General features: G+C 39.6%; 3 protein-coding genes across 4 annotated transcripts; 1 reads left to right on the forward strand and 2 right to left on the reverse strand.

The window, feature by feature from the left end:
• Positions 1-157: 157 nt before the first annotated feature.
• LOC117592622 (chromatin-remodeling complex ATPase chain Iswi) lies at positions 158-3946 on the reverse strand. The gene is made up of 6 exons (XM_034286558.1): positions 3662-3946; positions 3314-3555; positions 2993-3247; positions 817-2932; positions 588-748; positions 158-524 (listed from the first exon to the last, which is right to left on the reverse strand). The coding sequence occupies exons 1-6, from the start codon at positions 3707-3709 to the stop codon at positions 242-244; spliced, it is 3105 nt and encodes a 1034-aa protein (XP_034142449.1). The 5' UTR covers positions 3710-3946; the 3' UTR covers positions 158-241.
• Positions 3947-8969: 5023 nt separating this feature from the next.
• Positions 8970-10407, reverse strand: LOC117589911 (protein preli-like). 2 transcript variants are annotated; one of them, XM_034282197.1, is made up of 4 exons: positions 10301-10407; positions 10081-10246; positions 9573-9984; positions 8970-9511 (listed from the first exon to the last, which is right to left on the reverse strand). In XM_034282197.1, the coding sequence occupies exons 3-4, from the start codon at positions 9885-9887 to the stop codon at positions 9113-9115; spliced, it is 714 nt and encodes a 237-aa protein (XP_034138088.1). In that variant the 5' UTR covers positions 9888-9984; positions 10081-10246; positions 10301-10407; the 3' UTR covers positions 8970-9112. The 2 variants fall into 2 exon arrangements, with proteins under 2 accessions (XP_034138088.1, XP_034138079.1); XM_034282188.1 differs by having other exon boundaries at positions 10081-10407.
• Positions 10408-18073: 7666 nt separating this feature from the next.
• On the forward strand, positions 18074-18722 carry LOC117578760 (transmembrane protein 14 homolog). The gene is made up of 2 exons (XM_034264467.1): positions 18074-18233; positions 18333-18722. The coding sequence occupies exons 1-2, from the start codon at positions 18158-18160 to the stop codon at positions 18596-18598; spliced, it is 342 nt and encodes a 113-aa protein (XP_034120358.1). The 5' UTR covers positions 18074-18157; the 3' UTR covers positions 18599-18722.
• Positions 18723-18900: the final 178 nt, after the last annotated feature.

The raw sequence follows: 18900 nt of genomic DNA on the forward strand, positions 1-18900 counted from the left end.
TAGAATACAGCGGCGCGCAATGATATTGTAATTGAATTGTTGTATGTATGTTGCTTGTGGGCTGTGGTGGCTTTCGGATGTTGGGGGAACTGAACTAAGAGCTACGTACATACATATGCGTATGTGTCTATGCAGAGTTATTAAGTAATCTGTTGTCTTTGCATTGTAACTGCAACTAATGATGAGAGATGCCGATTCTCATGTGAATTTTCTGCGATGATTCATTCCTTTCGCTAGCTGGTTACTTCTTCTTTTTCTTGGAACTACTGCTGGTGGCCACTACATCGTTCTTGCGCTTCTGATTGGCCTTGGGTTGGGGCATTGGGGCTGGAGTGCTGTTGTGGCTTCCACTGCCACTCGAAATGCTTCCCTTCGGCGCCTTTTTCTTCTTCTCGGCCCGTTCCTTCTCCTCCAATTCGATATTCTCGCGTTCGATGAGCGTTATCAAGGTGTTGCAGCGACGCTGAAGTTCCAGAGCTGTGCGCGACTTGATAAACCAATCGAAGCGAAACTGCGGTGATGCTCTGTCGAATTGCAGCACAATAAAAATAATAACAATTTTAATTATTTCTGATTTGTTTACTTACCTTATAGCCGCTCTCAGCTCTTCGTAAACATTCTCCTTGTCGAAGCCCAGCTTGTGCAGCATGCAGACCAGGAAACGATCCTCGATCTCTGTATAGTTCTTGCCCTTGTTGTTTCCGTATTGCAGACGCAGCTGGTGGAAGGGAGCTCGATACCTCGACATCTTTAAGGACATACAGTATTCAGTAGATGTGACAGCTCCTTTACGGATAAATAACTCATTCGACATACCTTTTGATCTAGGGCCTTCTTGATAGACAGTCGTCGCTGAATCTTTCCCTCGCCTCGCTCAATCTGTCCCATAATTCGTTCAATGTCCTGCAGCTCTGTGCAACGCTCCCAGAACACGGCGTTGTACTCGATAACCTCTTCGGGAGTCTTGCCCTCCACGTCCTTGGCTATGTTGTCAATGTCATCACGTCCATACTTCTCGTTGGCCTTGATGAACTGATTGAAGTCACGCTTGGTCCAGGCCGTGAAGCCGTGGGAGAGGAGGTTCTCTTTCTCGATGATTTCATCTTCCGTCAGGGGTTCGGCCTCGTCAATTTTGCGCTGTTCCTCCCTCTGAACTTTGTTGGCTTCCGAACCGAGTTCCGTGTTCTTGGGCACTTTGTAGTTGACAGTCTTTCGGAAATAGTAGATCTCCTGGTCGAGCAGCTCAAACAGACGAGGCGGGAAGAACTGGAAGTCCTGGACAATAGGTTGCTTGGGTGGACGTGGGGCCTTGGGGGCTTTCGGCTCAGAGACGCGCAGGGCTTCTCTGAAATAGGCGTCCACGGCATAGTTTGCCTTACGCTCACGCTTTGGTGGCTCAATCCAGTTACCCAGAGCGTTCTGTTTCTGCTTCTCACGCCAATCCTCGCCCTCAAACTGATAGACTGACGAAGTGCCGGCCTCTCCATTCGTGTCCATGGTGAATGTGCGCAACGAGCTTTCTCCCATGCTATCGAGTTGGGCCTTCTGTTCGGCTGTCTTAGCCTCGCCACGCTCCAGTATGACATCAATATCCTCGTCGGTGATGTCCGTTTCCTTCGAATTAAATACCTGGCTGGCTCCGAATCGAATTATGTTGAGCATTTCATCTTTGTTCATCTGATTGGATCGATTGTCAACGAGTCGGCCACCCTGAATGACCATTTTGTCCAGCCTCAGCTTGACCTCGGCTCTCTCCACGATCTTCTCCTCCACAGTGCTCTCTGTGATCAAGCGAAAAACTCTCACTTGCTTCTTCTGGCCGATACGATGTGCACGATCCATGGCTTGCAAGTCCATTTGGGGATTCCAATCGGAGTCATAGATGATGACAACATCGGCGGTGGCCAGATTAATGCCCAGGCCTCCAGCCCTTGTGGACAACATGAATACGAACTTTGTACTGTTCTCCATATTGTACTCCTGGATCTGTCGGTTGCGGTCTTCGTGAGGCGTTTGACCATCCAGCCGGCAGTAGTTATAATTCTTCCAATGGCAATAGTCCTCTAAAATGTCAAGCATGCGGGTCATTTGGGAGAAGATCAAAACACGTGATCCCTGTTCCTGGAGTTTGGGCAACAGTTTATCCAGAATGGCCATTTTTCCCGAATTGTAAACCAGATGAGTGTCCGTGGTATACGGTGGCCCCGGCTCGGCTCCATCAAACAGATAGGGGTGGTTGGTACACTTTCGAAGCTGCATTAGGATGTTTTGCAGACGCATTTTCTCGACTTTGCCAGCTCCATTAACAATATCAATATCCTTAAGCAGTACCTTGGTGTACCAGTCTCTCTGCATCTTGGAAAGGCCAACAAATATCTTCATTTCTTTCTTGGGCTTCAAACGCTTCTCCACCTCGGCCTTAAGGCGACGCAGCAAGAAGGGCTTAAGCACAGCATGCAGACGCGTGATCAGGGCATCGTCTCCCAGACAAGTGTTTGTGTTAAACCACTCGTCAAAATCTTCGGACGAGTTGAATACATCGGGCAGGAGAAAGTTCAACAGGGCCCAGAGCTCGTGGAGATTGTTCTGCAATGGGGTACCAGTAATGAGCAACCGATTAGCCGTTTTGAACTCTCGGAGGATCTCCGAAAGCTTGGACTTCTCGTTCTTGATACGATGCGCCTCGTCAATGACCAAATAACGCCAATTGAACTTCTTGAAAACGGACTTCTCGCGAATGCACATCTCATAGGAAGTCACGCAGACATCCCACTCGCCCGGCATCAAAACATCTCGGATGAAAGTGTTTCGAGTGTCCTGGTCGCCAATCAGACAAACGGCTTGCAGCGATGGGCACCATTTCTTGAACTCATTCACCCAATTCTGTAGCGTAGACTTGGGCACAATCACGATGTGGGGACCAGCTTGGTTTCTGCAGGAGAATAAGAATGCTTTGAGTACTTTTGAAGCGTAACACAATTGGAAAACTGACTTGAAATGCTTAAGATAGCCAAGAAGGGAGATGGTCTGCAGCGTCTTGCCCAGGCCCATTTCATCGGCCAGAATGCCGTTGATGCCATTTTCATAGAGTGAGATCATCCAGTTGAGACCACGAACTTGATAGTCACGCATTTCGCCACCCTTAATGTAGGTGGGTGAAGCATCGAATCGAAATAATTCCTTTGTAGCCGTGTCCTCGGCCAGCAACTCTTCATCCTCCTCCTGCTCTGTTTTGCGATGGCGATGGCTACAGGGGAAAACATGTGCAAATTGGTAGATATGTCAAGAAATATAAAATTACTCAACCACTTACTCAGCCAATTCCTTCTCCTTATCTTTATCCTTATCCTTCTCTTTTTCTTTATCCTTGATCTTTTTGGGTCTGCCTTTAGGTTTTGTGGGACTCTTGGCGCTGTTCGTCATGAAATGGGTGAATATCTCCGTTTGTTTTAACAGAAAATCAAACCGACGACTCCGGTCGGCTTCAATCTTGTTGTCGAACTCTGCCTCCTTCTCCCCCGAGGAGCTGGTTGCCGCATCGGAAGTGGTTTCATTCTGTGAGAAGGCGAAGGAAAGTTTCAGAATATTCTTCGCGTCACCGACACCACCGACGGCGTCACTAAACGTAAATATATTTTATTTCACTTTGATTTATACTTACAGAGTTCTCCTCGGCGGCGTCGACGGAGGCAGCATCTGTTTTGGACATATTTTACTGCCGGTGCGGTTTCAGTCTTTAATGTTCAATTTAAATTGTGTTTGCTTTCGCTGTATCCAAATGGTTCTCGTCACTTTTTACGAAATGAGTCTCTGCAAACTGCAAATTGTATCTGTCAGTGAGCTATGCCACTTTACAGAATCTGAGTTTAAAGTTTCAGTTCAAACAATTTACTTTATTGAACACAAATACACACAAAATGCGCTTACACGCTATTTTTTCGAGGGAATTTGGCGTCGCTGTGATGCATGGACTGGTATATCGATATATGTTTAAGTTATACTTCTTCGTTTGAAAAATATCATTATCGATACTTTTGTGCGATAAGCGAAACTTTTCTGGACTCGAAAGACAAATTTAACGATTTCCTAGATTATTTGCTGGTATACAAAATTTAATGGAGCGCTGTCGTTATCCGCTATGGTTGACATAAGTACCTCACGTAGCTCTGCATTCATGGGTGCTGTGCTATCAATCGAAGAATTTATTATATTCCAAAAAAACAAATCCGCTGCTGCTGACGTGTTTGACAATAGGACAGATATAGGCTTGATCTTGCCTATTATACCTGGTACTCGAAGAGTAAATAGGACATTGTATTTGTGGGGAATAACGGCTGTATGTAACGCACAGAAGGAAACGTTTCCGACCCCATAAAGTATATATATTCTTGATCAGCATCAATAGACGAGTCGATAGATCCATGTCTGTCCGTCCGTCCGTCCGTTTGTCCTTCTTGTTTGTCGGCTAGTTCTCAGAGACTATAAGAGCTAGAGCCACCAAATGTTGCATCCAGACTGCTATATGCTCACACTGAAACCAGTGTATTTAAGAAATGAGCCACGCCCCCTTCCGCCCCCGCAAAAGGGCGAAAACCTCCCAAATCTACAATTTTGAAGATAACAGAAAACTAAAAACGCCATTCCGTAGGAAATGGCCATATCTGCGTTCTGCTAGGTTCCGCGCGTAACAGGCTTTGGCTTGGTGTCGCATGGGCCACTTGATGGTGCAGTCATTGCATATCAACGTCCAGAAATATATCAGATCACGAAATTGGGATCCGATCCATCCGGATCATTATTATAGCCACAATGGAGAAATTAATTTCCAGTGGCTAAACCCACCCTATCCCGCAGCTTTTGTTGCTCTTTTTACATTCTCTCATTCACACTCTGCTTCTGCTTCACTCGGCCTCTGCCTCTGCCCTCCCCCTGCCACTGCCTCTGACGACTTTTGTTTTTGTTTTGTGTGCGGACGGTGCCTCTGCCTCTGCCGCGAGTCTGCAGTGTGTGGGTCTAGGGAAGGGCGGCGAGCTAAAGGAGCGTGTTGGTGTGAGAAGTGTTGTAGATGTAGATGACAGATGAAGAAAATATGTTAAATTTGACAAAACACCGGTAAGGTACAGATGTAGTACTGAGTGCCAGGTATAAAAGTTGTGACGCGTAAGAAGCGTCTCACCAGTCCCTTCTCGTTTTTCTAGGTAGGAACAGTTCTTTTCATTTAGAAATGGTGGTTGTTGGTTGTCGTTCCAGTTGTAGTTTCCGAAAGACGCATTACAGAACATACACATGTATCTTTGGCATGCATGTAGGACCGTTCCTTGTGAATGTATGGTACATGCATAAAATATCGTTTTATCGGAACTGTTCGGAGCAGCAGCATATATTTAATTATTTAGATCAACTCGCCTTGTTTATATTTATACTCTCTTATATTAATACGCTATTGTCGCGCTCATCGCTCCTCTCACAGTGCATAGAAGCGCACGCATATGTATACACCCTTCGTACTGGTTTATTGCAGTGCTTTGCCCTGTTATTTTGCCAGTCTAAAATATTGTCGATCGACGCGCATCTCCGAGCAGTCCAATTATTTTCTATGTCCAACGCGAACCCGTTATTTTAATCGAGCTCTAAATTATTGTGAAGTTTAACGTACGGCCCGCCCCCTATAAGCTGTATAAATTCGTAAAATAATAAACAAATATATCAAAAACTAAAACGGAGAATAATTGTCGTAAATGTGGAGTCAGAGTTGCCGAAAAAGCTCGGCAGCTTCCTTTTATTAAATAAGCATGTATAAATTGTCCATAAATCGTTATTTATTGTTTCCTTCATATTCTTTAGATGCTGTCATTTTTGATTATGTTCATACTTGTATGTATGTATTGATGTACATGCACTCATACATATGTACATACATACATATGTACGTGACACTCCTGTGACACTTAAGAGTTTAAGTGCAACTGCACTTAATTAATGTATTTAAAAATGAATTTGTATAATCCTTAAATATCAAATTTTATACCCGGTACTCAAAGAATAAATAGGGTACATATGTATATTGTATTTGTGTTGGAAAGTGGATGTGTGTAACGCATAGAAGGAAACGTTTCCGACCCCTTTATATACACATATACAATATACTTAACAATATTATGATAAAAACTGTAGTAAAGTAATAAAATATAATAAATTGTCCCCATTTTCATGTTCTGAGGTACTTTCTTCTAAATGCAAACTTGTTCATGAAATAGAATTAGATCATTCTTTTTTTGGTAGTGTAATTGTCTTTTGTTGGAGCATACCAAGAAGTGAACAATTTATATCCCTCGTTGCAGACGTTAGGATCTTTTCTTTAAAAAAAAAAAAATTAAAGTAAAAAAAGATGAATATTATATAAATCCAACTGAATCCTATTGGATAACTCCTACACATAAAACAAGAAGAGATAATAGGAACTATGATGGTAGGGACATCATGGTACCGAAATGGGATTTATATAAAAATTTCTCTATAGATTATAAAGTAGAAAATGATAGAGTCTTTATTTTAGATACTTCCCCTTTTTATATTGCACAGTACTTAAATCTTCTTAAACATGATAGAGCTTGTAATGGACAGTGGTCAATAAAATCAAATGGTATTCTTCCTTTTCCAATGACTTTTGTAAATGGTAAATCTTATTTTGAACCAAGAAAACTTCATTCTTGTGAGTGGTTGTACACTACTAATAAAACTAAATTTTGTAAAGAACTATATATAGATTCTCGTATTTCAACTGAAGCCACAAATATAATATTTATGAAGAAGGAGATATATTTATTATTTCTGATAAAGGTTTTCATTTTATTTCCAAAATTGAAGAAAAATTTTCAGAAGCTTTTGATTGGTATACAAAATTATTAGGTAAATTCTGGTCGTGGATAGGTGAAAAATTATTTTCAATAATTGAATCTCTTTTCAAGCATTTAATTGGGGACAATTTAGTAATAATATATCATAAATTAGATTCTAGTTATATGTTAACTGAATATGTAATTTTATCTATAATTATAGTATTGTATACAAAAAATATGACTACAGTACCATTTATATTAGTTTTTGTAATTATATTTTTAGGTTTAAAAAGAACATATTTTACAGTATCACCTTTAGAATATATGCACTAAATAATCATTACTTTCGTCAATCCAGATTATAAAAAAATATGTATTGATGATGAATGCGAAGATTATTTCGATAAAAATGTTCACAAATTTAAAGATAGTAGTGGACGTATAAAACACACAGATTTATTTATAGATTTAGATGATTAAATTTTCATAATGGAATGTTTCATTGTTTACACTATAGTCTTCTAATACTTAATCGCGCATCACGTTAGGAACGTTCAAAATTTTGATTACATACTTTTTGATAAAGATTTTCATCAAGTGAGATCAATTACAGTTGATGGATTCCGTGTTCAAGTTGATGCCAATCATAACAGAGCGATTTTGGTAATGGGAGCACAGATGTGTTTTAGTGAGGCGGACTATTTTGAACATATAAGTGCATTTTCAAAAAAAGATAAAGATATAGTAATTGTTAATAATACAGTAATTTTAAGAACATCTAATACAAATATTAATCCTTTTAATCCTTTGGATCTATTACAATTTGCTAATAATCTAAATTTAAATTATATAATTTGAGTTAGGAGTATAAATTCATAAATGGAAGAATTAACAATTTTTTTGGACTTTTTACTTACTTTTGATTATGATGCGGAGGATTATTTGGATTATTATTTAGTTGCACATTTAATTAAAAATTCTAAATTCTTTGATGAATGCTCTGATATATTTGAAGCGGTGGTATCTAGGCAAGGTAGGGAAGTGGTTATTACTAATATCGTCACTTTACATACAAAGAGAATTCATCTATCAATTTGAACATAAAATTATTTTTCTACTAATTTTCTATATAACATTTATTTGCAATTACTGGGTACATTCTTTTCTATCTACAATAAATAATATCTTAGATATAATGTATTCCTCATATATACCTGAATTTAATCATACATTTATAAACATGAATAATTATATATTGTTCATACATAATATTAGAAGTAAGCGATTTAATATTAAAGAAAATAGAGATTCCATCAGAGATGAATATAATAACCTTTTGCAAAATTCAATTAGAGTCAGTACATATTCAAGATTTCCACAAGATAGTGATAATGATTATTATTTGGATATGGATAATCCTTACATATCAAGAATTTTCGTAAAATTATTGAGTTCAATAGATATGAGTGATAGATATCTTGAAAATAATTCAGATTTTTTAAATGCAAACATTAATACGATTAGAGATGCAAGTAGAAATTTTCAAAATTTTAAAACAAATCTCGAAAAATTATTAGTTACACATAATCAATTCTATAACATCGGAATTTATACTAGAAAAACTTTCGAGACAAAATTCAAATTATTCTGGTCTTTTGATATTCCTAGAAATATTCAAAAACAAGAAAAGGTATATTATTCTGATGGAAATTAAAAGTTGGGGCCACGCCGAGTAGGATCGAGGGTACACAGACTTTTCTTTAGACTTAAAAAGTTGGGGGCCACGCCGAGTAGGATCGAGGGTACACAGACGTTACAAATTATATTCTTTATCAGCATCAATAGCCGAGTCGATAGAGCCAAATTTAACTGACTGAGTGCCGGGTATAAAAGCGCCTCACTAACGTTCCAACAATAACGTTGTTATTTAAATATTAATAATTTATTTCAAAATATACAATGGGTTTACATAAAAATATCCAATATTACGTAAAGAATGGTTGGACTAACAGTGCAATTTGCTTGATTAAAATTAAAGACTTTTTTTGGATGAAAAACACACTGACTTCGTTCTCATCTTTTTTTGAGCCCACACACACATAGGGAATGAAATGCAACAAAGTATCAAAGTTTGTTTTGTTTGGAATACATATAATTACAGCCAGCTAAGTCTCCAGTCTCCACAACACTGACCCGAAGTAGAATCCAGAAATCGACCCAAAATGAAGAGTTCCCATGCATATTCATGAGCATTCCAGAAGTATAATTGCGATTCAATTTCGAACTGAAAACAGTTGCGCAATCTTGTTAGCATGACATTTAATGTAGTCATAGCCAATCCTGGTGACACTCTTTATCCTGCTGTTGTGATTTGGGACGGCCACCGCTGCTGTGGCAGCGGATAGATCGATCTGCTGGGCTGCAAACGTTCCTGTCGCCCCCGCTGCTGGGGAAGCTGAATGGAGAACACTGGATTGACTTTTCGGGAACATTCGGCGAAGGACATAGTCAAAGCCATTGGAAGCCTTGTTGCTGTTCGACTTGAATCGCTCAATGCCGAAGGCCCGAATGGCACGCGAGAATCCAAAGACTTGTGAGCTGATGTAGGCCCGACGAACGGCCAGAGTCCTTCCATCATTCTGCTCGGTGTAGGTAACGATTTCATCGACTTTCTAAGAATCGAAACAAGTCATTCGCTGCCTTTTTGCAAAAACTAGCTTCAAGTCTACTTACCATTATCTTCTTCATGCCCAGGTTGCGGGTGAATGTGGTGAACGTCTTCGCAACCGGATCCAGCACCGAATCCTCAACAATCTTGACCGGCACATTGTTGTAGAATCGAGACCCCCATTTAGGCACCGGATTTGTCTTTGAGAGCAGCCGCCGGGAGTATAATTTGCCGTCCCGCACCTCCCGTTTAATGGTGTCTTCGGTGAGGACGTGCGAGCTGGATGGATTTGGATAGCGGTTCCAGTAAGCAGCTACAACATTCTTCCAGCTGTAATCGAAAACCGCCTCCGTGCGGCAAGTGGACGCCGTGAGGACCATGACAGCGTCAATCAACTGATAAGAACGCTTGTATGCGCGTGCCTTGCCGAAAATAAAATAAATTTCCCAGCAAGTCACGCCAACCTGCGCCCCTGAACTAAAATAAAGAGAGAACAGAACAAAATCAATTGCAATCGAATGATGCGGTTATAAATAGCAATTGACCACTGTTGCCAGTGCCTCGTGGACCTACCAGCTTTTTGTATTTGGTGTGTGAGCAGCTCCAGAGCGTAGAGTGGATCGTGGGGTACGATGCGTTTTTTGTTAGGAATAATTCGTCCCTGCCAGTTTTGGGCGCCTACGCGTCTGTGCCAAGAATTTTGTTGTGTAACTGCGTCATACACAGGGTGGCTCGAAAACTATGAATTTCTTTATTTAGTGGCCTTAGTTCAATAATCTCAATGGTCTCCTACGCTCACTGTTTCCTCATAATGCCAGCCGTGCGTTTCATTCCTTATGTTTTATTTAATTGTATCCATTTAATTTAATCCACACCTGGTCCAAAGTCCACTGCTCCAACGTGACCGCGAAATTATCGATAAAATATACCGTCAGGGCCTCGAAAATATTCCAAAATATACTCTTGCATTTTCAAAATATACTGTAAATATACCGTGAATCTTGAATTATTTTCCTCGATTTGTATTTCCTATTTGATATAAGTAGCTAGTTAGGAGTCTTAGCATTTTAAATGTAATTTTACTCGAATAATTCAATTTCATTCAATTCCCCGCAGGATTGGGTGATTTTATGATTTATCTTTTCTGGATTGATTGCATAATAAGGTTAAATCAGAAAAGGTCAACCAAAAAAAAAATTGTTTCCATACTTCATATTTTAAATCTATTTTCTCAAGTACTTTTAATAATTAACAATGACTTATAGTCTTAAAGTATAATCGACAAATTTTTAGATTAATTCATTGAAAGTGTGACTGTTTCGAAGGATACCACGCCTTTTTGTTAATATTATCTAATAACATAAGGCATCCTTTATTATGAGTTTTATTTTCTCCTTTCTTTATGTATTGCATTTTATATTTATTATATTATATATATTATATTATATATATTATATTATATATATTATATTATATTATATTATATTGTATTTGTGCGAATAACGGTTGTATGTGACGCACAGACGGAAGCGTTTCCGACCCCATAAAGTATATATATTCTTGATCAGCATCAATAGCCGAGTCGATAGAGCCATGTCTGTCTGTCCGTCTGTCCGTCCGTCCGTCTTGTTTGTCGGCTAGTTCTCAGAGACTATAAGAGCTAGAGCCACAAAATTTTGCATCCAGACTGCTATATGCTCACACTGAAACCAGTGTATTTAAGAAATGAGCCACGCCCCCTTCTGCCCCCGCAAAAGGTCGAAAACCTCCCAAATCTACAATTTTGAAGATAACAGAAAACTAAAAACGCCATTCCGTAGGAAATGGCCATATCTATCAGATCACCAAATTGGGATCCGATCCATCCGGATCATTATTATAGCCACAATGGAGAAATTAATTTCCAGTGGCTAAACCCACCCTATCCCGCAGCTTTTGTTGCTCTTTTTACATTCTCTCATTCACACTCTGCTTCTGCTTCACTCGGCCCCTGCCTCTGCCCTCCCCTGGCGTTGACTCTTCCGACTTTTAACCAAGACTCGGTTTTTAACGCTCTGTATTAGAAAAAGAGTGACCATCAAAGTTGCGTAGAAGAAATTTTCATAGATGGCGCCACTTTCGAAAAATTTGCTGTGAAACCTATCGGTCATTATTGCACAGAATGTGCAGACCATTGGACCATCAAAGTTGCGTACAAGAAATTTTCATAGATGGCGCCACTTTCGAAAAATTTGCTGTGAAACCTATCGGTCCCAGAATGTACCAATTTTATTGCTGTTTTAAATATCTCATAAATTGGAAAATATTAACTGATCCAATTTGTTTGATGCATTTTATTTAGTAGGCTTTTACTACGTGTTCTGTAATGTGAACGATATCTAGTGGTTGGCGATGTCTTCTACATCTAGATGTAGTCCTGAGTGCCGGGTATAAAAGTTGTGACGCGTAAAAAGCGTCTCACACGTCCCTTCTCGTTTTTATTTTATTTATGCCTAATTTTAATGATTTTTAGGGTATCCAATTTGTTATTAACCCATTTAGAGTTTGTTGTCGCAAACACTTTTACCCATTGTTCTAGAATTTCATGTCCATGAGATGCGCATATATTTGCAGCGTTGAACCAATTTACATCGTTTCTAATGCATTGCTCAACAAAATGTTTACAACAATTCTTCGCGTATGAAGTTTGCTTGACGAAATCGTAAAAATATGAAGTGCTGTATTGAATGCGTAACCATCTGATCACTTGGCAGTTTGTACTCATTTATGTTTTTCCCAACATCCAGCACAGTTTTTTGGCAGGTGGTCCACTCAATATTAAGTTCGCCAGAAAGCTCAGCAATTTTATCAATTGGTTGTCTTCCATTTTCCGTTGATAGAAAATAATCCATGCTGTTTGGGAAAAATATTGAAATGGGTTTCACCATTCTTAATTTACAAATCCAATTGTGGTTCATCAATCGAAAGCTGCTTCAGCAATTGGGTTGCTGTTGGGCTCGCGTACTGCTACCCAATTTTGCGAATCTTGATGAAAGCCCCTGGTATTTATACATGTAATATCTTCAATTTCTAAAATATTTTTAATGATTTGATTGACTTTTTTGCAAGTTCCAATCAACCTTGTCATGTATGTCGCTTGGGAATCTCGTTCCGTTATATTACTTGGACCGAATTTAACCATTCTTAAGTAATTCAAGAATTCATTTAACCGGCCTTCAAAGGCTTTATTAGTCCTGAAATATGTGTGGTGCAGAAGGTCGATTGCGGATTGATGTTTGATGAATGAAAACTTCATGAAACTTTTCAATCATATTCCATGAAGCTTTACCATCTGGTGTTATTACATAATGTGTTAAGAAGTTATTTCTAACACTCATGTAATCACAAATGCTGTAGTGCGCTTGTTCATTGCTCAAAATAATAAAATAGAAAGTTAAAGTTCAGCCTGAAACTATACAACACCAGTACTTCTAGTAGTCAAATTCTGGTGCAAGCTGAGCTTTCGCGAATTTCGCTCTGACTGACGGTTCCAATTGATGTTTGTTTCCCACTGTCATTCTGACAAACAGAAGGGGGACCGAAAATTAGGCTGTGAAGAGCTGATTTCCGGAAAAAGTAGAGCGAGCCTTCTCCTCGTGGTATTCAAAGAGTACAGACGTACGTATACGTCGCGGCCACGGCCATATGGAGCGAACATAAAAAGAAGGCAGAAGAGGTTGCTGCCAGTTACCGGATGAGTTCCGAATAAATTACCCACGGAACACCGGAGAAATACGTATGGCGTCCCATAGAGGGGCATAGTTTTGGAAGACCACCCTGGCCCCCACTAGCAGCTTTAGCGCAGGCGCGACCCAGTGCCCGATTTCCGTTCGAGAGCGGCCCCAACGGCACCAAGGCAGAACAGCCGCGATCGAGCCCCTCGACCATCCCCCGCCTACAGCGGCTTGAGAGCCGAAATTAGCGAGTTGTGTTAAGTGATGTGACCACCTGACGAACTCTGACCCAGGCCTTGACGGACTATTTCTATATGCGGTTCAACATAACCTGCCTATGTACCGGTGCCACCACATGCTGGCTTAACATTTTTTTGTTGTTCCCCTAAACCAACTAAAATCAACGGCATAGTGACAGTGAAGAACATAATACGAAACTCTATATGTTCCACTGTACATTTAAAACATATGTGCACTTGCGAGGTCATTGACCCGTAGAGGCTACAGGCCGTGCTTTTCAAATTTATACTTGTGTCCCCATGCCATCGCTGCCATGTCTGGATTCAGACCTCGTTTTGAATTTGATTAATACAAATGTAAAGAAAAGTAGTGATATTTAGCGCAAGTGACAAAAACATTAAGAAACTAACGTAAAATTTACTTATTCCATTAAATTTGTTTAAATCCAACCCCAAAAAGAAATAATCAAAACAAACGGAGAGAAATCATATGTTTATGTGTGTATGATCCCTTGTGTATGATCTCTCTTAAAAGCTTTCAGGTTCGCTCTCCCATCGCCGAAAGATATTTTGGACAGGGATGACATAAAGCAAATACGTAAGTGAAAGAACCTATTTTATTGCAAATCTTAACTTGTTAGAGACTTTACTGCCATGCACATTAAATAAATACTTGATCGGTCTTTCTTGTTGTTGCGATTTCGGCCAACGTAAAGCTTGTGAGCTTTCGGAGCTTCTTCAAAGCTTGGCTTTATCTATGGAGCATTACACTTATGAGCATTAATTTATAGCCAAAATAATTTCCGTTGGAATAAAAATGAAAATGAAATGAATGAATTTAAAAATAATTACATATTAATCCAAAAAATATCGAACTAATTAAAAATTTACATTTTGAATACAATTAATGGAATCTAACTATTAAACGTATTATAATTAATATTTCCTTATTCACCTTATTCACTTATTCATATATATTTTGTAGCCCCTTTATTTGATAGTAAACAATTTTTCTTATAATTTTCTCTTTATATACATACATACCCATATATTAGGAATGAACTCTCATTATTTATAATAAACCTATCATTAATTTTTGAAAATGAATTGCTAGAGATTTTTGTATTAAGGAGCCATGCAACGTTCACCGTGTGGAATATAGAATAACCATGACTAAAAGGGATCATCCGAAACTAATATATCTCTTGGAATTTATAGGATGATCATGGTTGGGTGGGCAAGGACTGCCGCAACAAGACCAGCGCAGCCCCCTCATTCCCTTCCCTACGGTCTAGCATAGGTCTGCACGCGATGAATGAATAAGAAATAGCATCAATGTGAGCACGTAACAATAAGCAATTATCGGAACCCCCCCTTCTACCGATCATACAGCCGGAGCCAGCGCGTGCACCCTCCTTATTGGTTGCACCCCCGACCAGCTCGAGTGGCACAGCTACAACCACTATTGTTGTAGGTGACTTGCTACAATGCCTGGAGGCGCAATTCGGAAAGCTTCAGTATTAATCGGCTGGAGAGCTACTGTATTTACAGAGGACTGATCGCAAACCAAGTCATGAACATTCAAGCCAACTGTTTTTCAACGGAGAATTGCCTTCTGAATTGTTCTAGCGTTATGGTAACAAAAATGGAGGTAACAAAATGACTGTAGTCATCAATCAGCCCTCGTACCAGGAAAGTTAGCATTCCTGTTGCTAGGGAGGAAAATTGCTTTTTTTTATCAGGATACCATCTACTAGATCTATATAGGCAGAATAATTTATTGAATTATAAGTGACAATTATAACATTTACGGCTGTTTATTGTAGCCATGTTTACAAAAACATTCAGCTAAACTGCGCTAATAACCTTTTTTTTTTTTAGGTTTTATGTTATTGCTCTACCCTTGGGTAGATGGGGATTATTTGGCCGCCCGCCTTTAGAAGGTGGAAATCGCCACGTCGAGATATGTAACTTGTTACAGTTTTGCTCCAATACTTACCTGGCGTAGAGGTTATGTTCCCCACGTGCTTGCAGTGTGACCTCGTAGTTACGACTTTTAAAATTAATTGATATCTTAGTTTGCACTTAAACCCCGTGTGTCAATAGAAGTTAATCTGTCTCGGTCAATAACATATTTACTCGATTTTAATATTCTGTTTAATATTGCCATTAAACTTAGACACTCAGCCGTGGAACTACAATTTTCTACGATTGTACAATACATTCGCCACAAGGCGAATTGAATATTAAATATTGAATTGTTTACAAAAATAGCGATTTAGCTGAAATGGTTCAAAAAAACAAAATAAATATTGCTACGTTTTTCGAATGTTGTGTTTTACGTTATTTGACAATTTGTTGCTGGCCACCCAGTAGTATGTGCCGTTGTGTACCATTATTTTGTTTCCATTATTTAATATTAACATTTCTAATTCGAAGCTGCTCTATATGACTCAATGTTTCTAAATTATGAAAAAATTGTTAGGAAATCTGTCCAACGCAGTCTTACTTGTTATACCCGATACTCGAAGAGTAAATAGGGTATATTGTTTTTGTGTGGAATAGCGGTTGTATGTAACGCACAGAAGGAGGCGTTTCCGACACCATAAAGTATATATATTATTGATCAGCATCAATAGCCGAGCCGATAGAGCCATGTCTGTCTTTCCGTCTGTCCGTCTGTCCGTCCGTCCGTCTTGTTTGTCGGCTAGTGACTATGGGAGCTAGAGCCACCAAATTTTGGCTCCAGACTGCTGTATGCTCACACTGAAACCAGTGTATTTCAAAAATGAGCCCCGCCCCCTTCCGCCCACGCAAAAGGGAGAAAACCTCCCAAACCTACAATTTTGAAGATAAAAGAAAACTAAAAACGCCATTCCGTAGGCAATGGCCATATCTATCAGATCACCAAATTGGGATCCGATTTATAGCCACAATGAAGAAATTAATTTCCATTGGCTAAACCCACCTTGTCCCGCAGCTTTTGTTGTTCTTTTTACATTCTCTCATTCACACTCTGCTTCTGCTTCACTCGGCCCCTGCCTCTGCCCACCCCCTGCCGATCCATCAGACGACTTTTAACCCACCCCGTCCCGCACCTTATATTCGTTTTTTTTTGTGTGCGGGCGCTGCCTCTGCCGCGAGTCTGTAGTGTGTGGGTCTAGTGAAGAGCGGCGAGCTAAAGGAGCGTGTTCGTGAGAAGTGTTGTAGATGTACATAGATGACAGTTGAAGAAAAAAGGTGCAGATCTAGTACTGAGTGCCGGGTATAAAAGTTGTGATTAGAGCCAAAGATTTCCAGCATTTTCTCAATTAGAGGACATTCTTCCCTTCAAGCAGTAGTATTTGTAGTATAGTATTTGTTCTATACTATTTGGTTAGTGCTTCAAGGGTGCTAAATGTTGCTTGATCCATGAAAAATGTTGGGGAACAATCCTGCTTAGTATTCGCAGCATGCTGCTCGCTTTTCGCAGCATGTTGCTGGTCCATACAAAGCATGTTGCAAACGGTAAAATACGTGGGAATGGAATTCAACTATTCCAAGGAAATTCTATTTTTAGTGTTCGTTCGGCAAACAACTCTTTTTTGAGTTAAAATTTTTTAGTAATATTTGTACCTGGTCAATGCGGACCAACTCATCGTCTGCGACCAACCAATTTCGCTGTAGCCATTAAATTAAAAAAGAGGATTCCATGGATGAAGTAAAGACTCATTGCTGCTACAAAAATTCCCATGTTGCGAGAGAGAAATATCCCTTCAAAAGAGAGAGATAATTTCATGCGGAGAAGAGAGAGTACTAGAGGGATATTTGAAAAACATACGTATGGGAGTTTGGATACCGTATATTATTGAATATATTTTTAAGAAGGGAATTTAATAGGCCGATGAAATTTATTAAATATACCATTATATACCGATATACACATATACAATGAATATCGTGGTCAAAATATACCGAAAATTATAAAATATACCGTAAACGGTCACCCTGCTTGCAACGGTAAGTGTTATGTATTTCAACTATCGATATCTCATTCTTCATGGAAGTATTTTATTCCATTCAACTTTAATAAAGACCATTTACATTTGGTTAAACTCTTACACACGACCATAAAGCAACTATATAAGGAGGCCTCGTCGATGGCAGAGTTACTCGCTGCTTTTCCCAATTCTCAGTGCTCGTTTGCTTGTCGACAGCACACGCCATTGCCGTTGCCCTCAGACTTGCTGCGAGAGCCCTCTCACTCGCACTTTTCCATAATTTTTGCCGACGGGACCTCCTTATATAGTTGCTTTAGGCACACGACCACATTTTAAACTAATCATCATATTGTTTAAATTATAAGAAAATACCAATGCAACACCTTGCATGGTCTCAACATCCAGCGATAGTCAAGAAAATATCGACAGCCCCATCATCGAGATGAAGTACCTGGTCAATGCGGACTCATCGTCGTGCGACCATCCATTTCGCTGTAGCGATTAAATAAAAAAATAAATAAAATAATAAAGACCACACGGAAAAGCAAGCAGAGAGAGTGAGAGAGGTATATATGATACAAAATCGATAGATATTTCGCAAGGAAATATCCCTCTCTATGACACACACCCTGCTAACTTTTACCAAAGTATCTATCGCTTATCGATAACAAGATTTTCCTGTTTAGCAAAAATATAACATAAAATATAATTTATTAAAATGCCGGTGGATTGGTTTGGTTATGCATATGCTGCAACGGTTGCAGCGGGCGGCATCATGGGCTATGCCAAGGCAGGTGGGTGTTTTCGTTGGAAGAGCATGGTTCTGCCACAGCGTTCGTTTTCATGTTCCATGTAATCAAACTCAACCCATATTTTGCTTGTCATGTTATCAGCCTCGATTCCTTCGCTTGGTGCTGGTCTTGCCTTTGGAGCTCTTCTCGGCTATGGAGCTCATTTGAACTCCCAGGCTCAACCACGCCCCATGCTCCAGTTGGGCACATCCCTGTTCTTGGCCGGCCTGATGGGGGTCCGATGGAATCGATCTGGTAAACTCATGCCTGCAGGCGTTGTATGTATGATATCCGTAGTCGCTCTAGTGCGGAACCTGGTGTCTTACAACCGCTACTTACCGCTGCCGACAAGCTCTAAGGGCGCTTAAATCGAACTACGTCAGATACCCAGCAACTGGACTTGCCCGGAGATTTTCTTTTATAGTTTTTCCATTATTAATGCATACATTCTTGCGATATTTTATTAAAATGGTTTTTTTTTTGGTGATTACATTCAGCGCTGTCGTTTTTTAAAAAGCAATGAGATGATTAAATTGCCTCATCATAGCTCGGTGAAACTTTGACGATCTTGAACGTTTTCAATAGTGTAAGAATTTCATATCTTCATATTTTACATCTTCGAACAAGTAAGCGTAGAACGTCCAACCATTTACCTACCATTTTACCTGGT

Source organism: Drosophila guanche, unplaced genomic scaffold, assembly GCF_900245975.1.
Source record: "Drosophila guanche unplaced genomic scaffold, DGUA_6, whole genome shotgun sequence".
Classification (NCBI taxonomy): domain Eukaryota; kingdom Metazoa; phylum Arthropoda; class Insecta; order Diptera; family Drosophilidae; genus Drosophila; species Drosophila guanche.